Source organism: Camelina sativa, chromosome 11 (assembly GCF_000633955.1).
Source record: "Camelina sativa cultivar DH55 chromosome 11, Cs, whole genome shotgun sequence".
Classification (NCBI taxonomy): domain Eukaryota; kingdom Viridiplantae; phylum Streptophyta; class Magnoliopsida; order Brassicales; family Brassicaceae; genus Camelina; species Camelina sativa.
In genome coordinates this window covers 45,214,932-45,225,487 of record NC_025695.1, presented here as the reverse complement: position 1 = coordinate 45,225,487, position 10,556 = coordinate 45,214,932, and the positions used below count along the sequence as shown (strand labels likewise).

Genomic DNA, 10,556 nt, shown 5'->3' with positions numbered 1-10,556 from the left:
AAAAAAAAAAAAAAAAAAAAAAAACAAACGGAAGAAATTGAACATTTGAAAATTGAAACGAAATGTAACATTAACATGATCCAGATGAACTCAGAAACATTTTCAACGACACGAAATGTAACCTAATCGAATCTAAAAATTAATTAGAATTTCACTTCTAAAATCAAGTAAAAAAAGTACTTCTAATTAAGTACTAAAAATATATAACTATGTTGCCTTTTCCTTCATTGTGATAAGAATTTGAAGTTTTCCGATTAGAGAAAAATGTCTAGATCCTCATGCATAATGGTGAGTCAAAATAGTGTTATATATCAATATTAAATTCAAAAAAGTAGTGTAGGTGTTGTTCGTTAAGTTAATGTCTGTGTACAAAGGCGTTGGAAAAATGTATAACTAAAAGAAGATTAAGTCCGTACTATCATCATATCTTAAACATATTATTAAGAGTACAACGGAAGGAAGCAAAAGATTACAAAGCCACTAGAAAAAGGCACGGTGAGATCAGCGTCCATATATAGACGTCTTTTATTTAACTTATGCTAAACCATAATCTGCATACAAGTGCTGATATAAGTTCCCGCTTCACTTGACGCTGCAACGATACAAACGATACCAAGATTATAAGTTATAACAATATTACGATTTTATATATATCATGGTGTTTAGATCGAGCACGTAGCCAAGTTAAAGAAAAAAAGAGTGGGTATGAGTTATGCACATGAATAAAAAAAGCTTACTTATCGCAGTTAGTGCTCATGGAGATGGGGTAGGGAATGCTAACACCGCACTTTCCAGGAAGGCCAGAGGCTAGACTTGGGTCGAGACCAGACAGGCCCTTTGCAGTTGACTGTAGGCATCGGCATGCTTGTTGGCGGTCTGGTGTGGTTTGAGCCATACCGTTCAAACTTTTAACTCCTTCACAACACGGACCTGGTACCACTCCACCTTTTGACAGGTAGTTGGCACATGGAGCCAAGCTACTTGCCACTGTGCCGCATGAGATTGCTGCATCGGCTGATGCAACTATGCAGACCGTAAAAACGAAGCATGTGAAGAACCTGAGAGCCAAAGCCATTGTATTTGCTCTTCTTTTTTGAGTGATTACAAAATTGGAAGTTTCGTGAGTTTTGTTTTCTTAACTATGTGTTTTGCTGTTGAATGTGAGAAAAGTGGGAAGTCATGATGGGTTTATATAGGGATTTCAGATGAGGGGGAAAATAGTAACTAATAGGGTATGTTAGTAGTTGGATTTGCATTTACGTCATTCGTTTCCTCTAGTTTCTTCTACTAGTTAAGGAGAAGAATGTACATGAATTGTTTAGTATGTTACTATATATGTTATTATATTAGACTAGAGTGTATTCTAAACATCAATATACGGTACATCAATACATCATACATATTTTGATATTTATTTTGCATATTTTTTATATAATTATATCATGCTTTTGAGCGATTTATAGGATTTGAACAATGATACTAATTAATATTGAAGCACTAACACACACAAGGAAATCGTATTTTTAGCAAAGCATGATCTATTATTGTATATTTCAATATTTCATACCAAAAAAGAAAGAAAAACAAAATCATTACCGTCCAATGTAATGCATATATAGCGTAACCACTACATATGTGTAATCCGGCACCAAGTTAATATTTTCAGCTGTGAATACTATGTAAATTGATCTACTTAACTGTTTTGATATTCATCAGTTACGTGTGTAAAATTGTTTTTTCTAAATCGTGTAGCTATCTTTTTTCAATTCTCACAATATATATATTTGTCGTCTAAGCTATCTTTCTTAATTTAAGATATATATATAACAAGCAAGGTCTTCGTTGTCCATATATTCTTTGAAAGAAGTTTAACAATTAAAAGGTCGTCGGAGAGGATGGTTCGTACTCAGACAATTAACAACTACTAGCCGAAATCTATATACTGTTAATTACCGTCCAATTAATGCAATTTGTAAACCGAGGGACACGTGTATCCAAAACAATAAACATCACAACTCTCCCAACTACATTAGTCATATTCTCCAATTCCATTGGAACACTTTTTATTTCTAATTAATGCACTTTCCACCGTTTCTCATTATAGTACTATTGTTGTCTATCAATTGTCGTAGGTTTTAGACCTTTAAAGGATAAGTAGGAAGCTGAATTTTTATTTTTTTAGTATAAAAAACAAAAATGTTAAGCGAACAAGAATCTGAGTTTAATGTGTAAGCCGGGTTATCGGGAGGCCTTAGATTGAACCAGCTGGGTTGGTGATTCATATGCGCGGAGAAAGAAGCTTGTTTCTCAAGTTGCCGAGAAGCTAGAGAATTTTTTTCATTGAAGAAGAAGCAGAGGTTTGAGAATTGTAAAGAATGCACTTTTTTTTGTTTTGCAAAACTGGATTCTGGAAAATAAGTCTTATTAATTTCAACTCAAAAACCCCTTCACAAGCATTAGAGGTCTATTTATAGAGAAGCTATATATAGACGACTACGTTAACACCAACCTAATGTAATTACGAAATCTAAATCAAAGTGAAAAAGAAAAAAAAAACCTAAAAAGGAAAAACAGAGTCTTTTCAAACGTATAAGCTTAGGACAAAGTAATAATGAGCTGCATCAGCGATTGAGAGTGTCACTGTTTTGAATCTTAATATGTAGTGCTCTTCTATAGCTAGTAAGCCCACAGTGGAAAAATTCGGTTTTGCATCTCAAGTCTTGAGAGTGATTTCAAATACTATAGCTACCACCTGATCACTTGATAGGAATCCTCGTTTCTGTTTTAATTATGTTGGTCATCGTAAAGTTTTTTTTCTTTCTTTTCAGTTAATAATTGCAGAAAATTTACTGTTGTTTTACAGTAGCTTACAAAAATAATAGTGAACTTTTTAATTTGAAGTAGAGAAACACATGTGAATCTTGGTAAATCATAATTAATGCAGTTAAAGTCAAGAAAAGGGATTAGTAAAGTTGCTAACTGGATGAGAAAATATATTTTAATTTAACAGTACTAAATGGATGGGAGAAAACCAGTCGTCAGCATGTCTTCTTCGTATATATATATATATACATAGTGTGGTTTAGTGTTCTTAATTTTAGGGTATTTTTCTTAATATTATTGGTTACTTAATTATGAGAACGCTTAAACTTTATGATCATTACGTTCGAGTGCGTTGGAGGAAAGATCTAAAGAGAAGATGACTAGCTAATTAAGAAGGTACTATTATCATATCTGAACCACGTTAATACAACACATGAAAGGAAAAAGATTACAAAGCATCGAGACAAGCAAAGGCATGGCAAATATCAGCTTAGGTAGCCGTGTTTTATTTTACTTATGATACGAAACCAAACTCTTCAGACAAATGATGAGGTAAGCTTCCATTTCACTTGATGCTGCAACAATATAGACGATCAAGAGTATAAATAATTACGTCGTTAGAAAAAACTAAATCATATCGTCTCAAGATCGAGTAACTAACCAAGTTAACAATAAAAAGGAATATATATTGGAGAAAAATATTACGAGCATTAAAAACTTACGTGGCGCAGTTAGTGCTGGTAGAGATGGGGTAGGGAATGCTAACACCACACTTTCCAGGAAGGCTTGAGGCTAGACTTGGGTTAATGCCCTTGGCAGCAGACTGTAAGCATCGGCAAGCTTGTTGGCGGTCCGGTGTGGTTTGAGCCATACCGTTCAACTTTTTGACTCCTGCACAACATGGAGGCGGCACCGGCCCACCTTTTGATAGATAGCCTCCACATGGAGCCAAGCTACTTACCACTGTGCCACATGTGATTGCTGCATCTACGGATGCAACTATGCACACAGTCAAAACAAGGCATGTAAAGAACTTCAAAGCGAAAGCCATTGTATTTGTGCTTCTTTTTGGGTGATAACAAAATTAGTTGATTTTTTTTTTTCTAAGCTTGTGTTTTGATAGTTGGATGTGAGAAAAGTGGAAGGTGATGATGGGTTTATATAGGGATTTCGTATAGGAAAATATATGATGACTAAGTAGGGTTTGTTAGTAGTTGGATTTGCATTTACTTCATTCATTCCTTCTAGTTTCTTCTACTAATCAGAGAATTAGTTTCTGTCAATATATAATAGTATAACAATGTTTAGTATGTAGTATTTGTTTTGTTTTTTTTTTTTGATCAAAATATGTAGTATTTGTTTAAGATTACAAATATATCTAAATGTTAGAATTTAGTAGTTCTTTTTGACAATTTAGATATTATAAAGTGTTTTGAGTGATGCTTCGAGAGTTAATAACATCGCTTGGCAAAATAAGATAGTAGAACGAATTGCGATGAGTTTTGTAAAATGTAGTATCTTCAGTACATTATCATATAACTTATTTTATTTGGTTTCATACACAATCTCTGACTTATCAGCTATTTGCTACTATTTCTGTTTCACAAAAAATGTCATTTTGACACAATGCACACAAATTAAGAAAATTAAGAAAATTTCTGTTTTATCCTTTTTAAATACATTAAAACAATTTCTATTTCTAATTAATTAGCTGAAATAATAGGAATAAAAATGAGATTTATTATTAAAAACTACAATGAAAAAATAAAATGACATTTATTTTGTAACAAGAAAACTGTGTCAAAATACAGTTTATGAAACAGAGGAATATTAGTTCGTGCTATGTGAATTTAATATTGAATACCGACCCATTCAATGCAATGTGTAACGGAGGGACACGTGTGCCCAATAATAAACATCAGAAATCTCCCAACTAGCCCCATCCCATCACATTCTAGATCCATTGGACCACCTTTAATTTTGCTATTAATTAATTTAATATGGCCATAAGATCAGTGACAGAAAAAAAAATTGCACTTCAAAAACTCTAATAAAAGATGAATAAAATTTGCCCGTGGATAATACATGATCACTTTTAAAAATGATTCTAACAATTTATTGTGAAGCATAATATCAAAATTTAATAATTAGCCTGGTGAAGAAAGCCAAAATAATGTTATTTGCATGAAATTTGGTTAATTAGTCATTGTTCTAGTACAGTATGGGGCAGAAAAAGATTGAGCATGGTGTGATTAATTAGTTGTTCAATTTGAGATGTCGAAGTTGTTTTGCAGTTGATAGTTGGTGCGTAATTTGAGATGTGGTGCCCATCACCAAAAAAAAAAATTTTAAATTGAGAGGTGAAATGTGACTTGCTTTTACATGTTTCGTTTTGTTCCAAAGAAATTTCTGGATAAAATTATACTAAAAGATAATTTCTAAGTACGTATCTTTGAATAAAATAAACAAATACATTATTATTCTAATTGCACAACCATTTGTTTTCTAAAATTCTGGTTTTTCTATTGCTCTCGATTGGTCATATCATATCATATATATTTAAACTATTTATTAGTACGTAATGGGTAACTATAAATATTGACTTCAGAACAATATTGCTCTCGAAGAGTAAGTATTAACGTAATTTTAATACAATATATGGTAAGTCGAAACAGCTAGCTCTCTCATAATATTTAGCTATATTATAGTTATTTTTACTATCTTTTTTAGTATCAAACAATTTACATGTTGTGTATATCTTAGAACAATTAAGAAACTTTTATTATTTTTAAAAATTTTATAAGATGGAGACCATATCGAAATAGCTAAATATCATATTTTCTGTGTTTCATTTTAATTGGCATTTAAGATTTTTACACACAAACTTAAACTCACATAATAATTTTCATTTTTAATTTATTTTTTTAACATAGAAACATTATTAAGTAAATTGAATCCAACCAATGAATTAAAATAAACATGTTGCAAAATATCAATGGTAAAAAAAAGACACATTTGATTTTTCATAAAATCTTGAAAATATTGCTTAAAATGAAACAAAGAAAAAAAATTATAAAACATCAATTGAAGTGATGCGGAAAAAGTAATATCTTTGGAAGCATTTAAAAAAAAAATCTCAATTTAATATAAAAATATATGAAATTACACTGGTTATCTTAATTTTATTTTAAAGATCATGATATTATCATAACATTGATATGAATGATGTTTTACAGAATTTATATATTGAGTTGATAAAAACCTTAGGAACAGAATAACGTGAGTGTTCAAGAAAGCGCTAGGCGGTATCTGGGCGGTGACCCAACGCCTAGCGCCTAGAACGCTTAGTCGGGGCCTAGACGGTTTTAGGCAGTTTAGGCGTTTAAAACATAAAACATTATATATATATAATTATATTAAAATATATGTTATAAAATAAAAAATTTATAAATTATAAACAACGGTAAGAAAAATACATTTATTTAAGTTATATTAACAACATATAAATGTTTATAATTACGTATATAGATATAAAACATAATAATTTAATTATATGTAATTTAAAAATCAAAATAAATATTAAAATAAAATGTATGTAATTTTAAGCGGGTTAGGCGGTCATCTAGGCGTCTGCTGAGCGCCTAGCGTCTAGACAGCGCCTAGCGTCTAGACAGCGCCTAGGCGTCTGCCTAGACCGTTTTCTTGAACACTTACATTAGTGTCGGCAGAGGTTTGTGTGGTTAAATTGAGACTTTCAACCACGTACCAGTGTACTATACACTTGTGGAGATTTATCAATCTTGTACGATGTTGTCTGACGGTTTTTGGCCAATAGTATCCAAGACCATATATCAACCCTTCACGTTCAAAGCTCTGTGAGACATTAGAGAAGCACCATCACATGCGTAGAACAAAAAGAAAAGGAACTGTGTATATGTGTAAGTATAAGCGATGCATGAGAATGCATGTGATTTCAGTGGTTATGAGTTTGTGGCTAATATAGCGATAGTGTTAATCTGTTATTGAGGGGAATATAGCATTCTATCATATGCACAAAAGACAAGTTCGGTTTGGTGTGTACATCTCGCTTGCGACTAGTTTTGGTTAATGGTTATTAAAAGACTAGAATTTTATCGCTCTATTATACTGACATATGATAAAACTTCTTGTTGTATACAAACGCATTTGTATTATTGATTATATACGAAATTTGGAAGAAAAAAACTCCATATAGCATCTATCTCATTCAATTATGTAGGAAGTTATAAAATGTGAACTTTGCTAAATCTAATGGCCATAGACAATGGCAGTTCATAAAAATCCATAGTTAGTTAATGTGAGATGGTGCTAGTTATTAGAGTTGTGTGATGTTTTAGTGGTGGATACACGTGTCCCTCAGTTGCACCTCGCATTAAATTTGACGGTATTTAACTATTTAATTTTAAAAGCCGACATTTTATTTGATTATGTACAAATGTACAATAAAGATAAAATTTCATATAACATCCATCGCTCAAAACATGAATGACCAATTTTTAAAGGGAAATAAATCCTTTTTCTAACAGTTTAGATACATGAACGTATCACTTTTTTGTACATTCTGAAACATTATTTTATTGTTTATCAGTTTATATATGACTGAAAAAATAATTATTCTAGTTAGTAGAAGACACTAGATAGAATGAATGAAATAAATGCAAACTTTTTTATCAAAAAATAAATGCAAACTTTTTTATCAAAAAATAAATGCAAATCCAACTACGTACTACCAAACTAAAAAAAAACAAAAATAAATAAATAAAAACTACGTACTAACTAGTAACTACCCCTAGTCGTCATATTTTCTCCCGTGGCCAAATGAAATCCCTATATAAACCCATCCTCACTTCCCATTTTTCTCACATCCAACAACGAAAACACAAGCTAATAAATATTGTTATCATCTATCACCCAAAAAGAAGAGCAAACACAATGGCTTTCGCTTTGAGGTTCTTTGCATGCCTTGTGTTGACTGTGTGCATAGTTGCATCCGTAGATGCAGCAATCACATGTGGCACAGTGGCAAGTAGCTTGGCTCCATGTGGAGGCTATCTAGCCAAAGGTGGAGCGGTACCACCTCCGTGTTGTGCAGGAGTCAAAAAATTGAACGGTATGGCTCAAACCACACCGGACCGCCAACAAGCTTGCCGATGCTTACAGTCCGCTGCCAAGGGCATTAACCCAAGTCTAGCCTCTAGCCTTCCTGGAAAGTGTGGTGTTAGCATTCCCTACCCCATCTCCACCAGCACTAACTGCGCCACGTAAGTTCTTTATCCTCGTATTCTCTCCCTTTCCAAGATTATTTTTCCAACTTGGCTAGTTACTTATCTTGAGACGATATGATTTAATTTTTCTAATGACGTAATTATTTATACTTTTGATCGTCTGTATTGTTGCAGCATTAAGTGAAATTAATGGGAGAGCTTTACGTCATCATTTACCTGAGGAGTTTGGTTCCGTATATCGTAATAGTAAAATAAAATTCGGCTACCGAAGCTGATATATTTACCATGCATGTCTTTGTTTGTTTGATGCTTTGTTGCTTTTTTATGCTGTATACTTGTATCTTACATGTTTAAGATATGATAATACTGCCTTATTAATCATCTTCGCTTTATATCTTTCATCCAACTCATTCGAACCTCGAACGTAATAGTCATATAGTGAAGAACGAATTCTATAAGTAACCAATAATATTAATTAGCTCCTGGTATTTGAGTGAATATATAAAACTGTGATTGATAAACAAAATACTACATTATTTGGAAATTCGATGAAGAAATGGTTTTGCTCTTACCAAAAAAAAAAAAAAAAGAATTAATAAATTTGGATACCGTCTCATGGATACTCTGTTTTTTTTTTTGTTTTCCCTATTCGTACATCTCTAGAGTTGACTATAAAACATTTTTTAACTTCTGCTTATCGTCACCGTCTTCGTGAATCTAGCCACAGAGGTATCCGATCTCAGTGAGAGGATTCTTCAGTGTTCAGTGAATTCACAGCTGTATTACCATTTACCAGAAAAGTTAAGATATTCAAAAAGGAAACAATTGATACACGTTCTTATAGTGATTAACTGGCAAGGATATATCAAAGATCTTTCAAGTTCACTATTAAACGTTGAGGAACTAGAAACATATGGAATCTGATATATCCTACAAATTATCCTCAATCATAATATCTGCAGACTGCATGCAGTCTTTTATCTCTTCAAAATATCAACTTGTAATGTCACATGTTTTGCTCTGTTAAGACGACTCTGTTTTGGTTGTTGTGCTTATAATTATTATGGTAGCAACTTAGAGGTTTTGCTTTTGATAAAAGCCTCTTCTTTTGTATTTAATTTCATCGAATTAAATATATATATGTTGTTTATTAGAGTAGATATGTTTAAAACACACATTGGATCTGTAACTTATAAGTAACACTCCCTCTTATAAGCTGCTTCACTCCTTTTTACATCTTCTAAAGAGATATATATATTAGACATTGACTAATACGATTCTCTTGGTGGCAATAGTTGTGCTGTTATTGACTCAGGGGTTAGCCGGTGGGTGGTGATTTCCTGTTGGGTTAGGTCCGGATGGGTGCTTATGCAACTTTTTTTCTCCAACCTATATCCATAAGAAAGATGTTATAATGACGCCTTATGTTCTTGAATGGGTATCTGTAAAAATCTTGATCTCCTTACCCAAGTTGGTATCACTCTACCGTAATAATTCGGTTTGGTGATGATCTTTGCAGGTCCAATCTTGAAATGGACTGTTACAAGCAAAAATAGAACTGGTTAGTATATAAGAGTAAAAGAACCATGCCCTCAATTTATAACACATGCAAACCTAACACTACCACACACACACACACGGGAGAGTGAGTAATGAGTTTACCTTCTCGGGATTCCTGAGTCATGATTCTGCTGAGAAAGAGGCAGATGGTAAGGAGAAGCTTGATGATATCATGTCTTTTCATTTTTTTTTCAAGTTATAGAGAATTAACTTATTGTTATCATATAGGATCATCAATTCATCATATATATACTGGATGTATAGTTAACAAGGCACAATAAAACAATTTTGTCACATCTAGTTGGTACTCTCCTTAGAGAACCGTGATGATTAATTGGCTTGAAGAAACTATGTATAAGATTCTCTGGTTAAAATGTCATATCTTGGAATCCTATGCAATGATATTTCTACTTAGAAATTAGAATGCCTGTAGAAATAGGAAAACGCATTACAACTTCTTTTCATATTTTCTTATAGGTTCTGTGCAGGCCAGCTTGAATGGTTCGTTCAGTTATGTTGGTCTTTGTATTTACCTTGCTTGCTGGTCGGTCCGAAACGAGTACATCTTTAGCCCATACTTTCTTGGTATCTAGACTAAAACCTAATTAGAGTATCTTTTGAATTGTTTGCCTATTATTACCTAAGAATGAGTCTCATATGCGACCAACAAAAACTGGACCAAGCCGATCAATTAAACCTAGTTTAATCTTAATTTCTTTTGTAGCAAACTTGGTCACGCAGCTACTACTAACTTGAGAACGTTCACACTTCACAGTCACCGTAATATATATTATACGTCGGCAAGATTTTGCGGCCTTCATTTCAAGTTCACTTTAACTTTTCATAAGTCATCATTTAGGTGTTATCATCATAACCACCACGAAATCATTCATTAAAAAAAAAAAAAAT

At 32.6% G+C, this 10,556-nt stretch overlaps 3 protein-coding genes and 1 long non-coding RNA gene across 4 annotated transcripts; 1 reads left to right on the top strand and 3 right to left on the bottom strand.

The window, feature by feature from the left end:
• LOC104726515 (non-specific lipid-transfer protein 3) lies at nucleotides 391–1,145 on the bottom strand. The gene is made up of 2 exons (XM_010445383.1): nucleotides 738–1,145; nucleotides 391–592 (listed from the first exon to the last, which is right to left on the bottom strand). The coding sequence occupies exons 1-2, from the start codon at nucleotides 1,073–1,075 to the stop codon at nucleotides 583–585; spliced, it is 348 nt and encodes a 115-aa protein (XP_010443685.1). The 5' UTR covers nucleotides 1,076–1,145; the 3' UTR covers nucleotides 391–582.
• On the bottom strand, nucleotides 3,205–3,965 carry LOC104726514 (non-specific lipid-transfer protein 4-like). Its single transcript, XM_010445382.2, has 2 exons — nucleotides 3,546–3,965; nucleotides 3,205–3,398 (listed from the first exon to the last, which is right to left on the bottom strand). The coding sequence occupies exons 1-2, from the start codon at nucleotides 3,872–3,874 to the stop codon at nucleotides 3,389–3,391; spliced, it is 339 nt and encodes a 112-aa protein (XP_010443684.1). The 5' UTR covers nucleotides 3,875–3,965; the 3' UTR covers nucleotides 3,205–3,388.
• On the top strand, nucleotides 7,711–8,483 carry LOC104726513 (non-specific lipid-transfer protein 4-like). Its single transcript, XM_010445381.2, has 2 exons — nucleotides 7,711–8,123; nucleotides 8,262–8,483. Exons 1-2 carry the CDS (start codon nucleotides 7,795–7,797, stop codon nucleotides 8,269–8,271), a joined length of 339 nt encoding a protein of 112 aa, XP_010443683.1. The 5' UTR covers nucleotides 7,711–7,794; the 3' UTR covers nucleotides 8,272–8,483.
• Nucleotides 9,216–9,877, bottom strand: LOC104726512. Its single transcript, XR_758070.1, has 3 exons — nucleotides 9,750–9,877; nucleotides 9,554–9,624; nucleotides 9,216–9,476 (listed from the first exon to the last, which is right to left on the bottom strand). It is a non-coding gene; the product is annotated as a CLAVATA3/ESR (CLE)-related protein 46 (long non-coding RNA).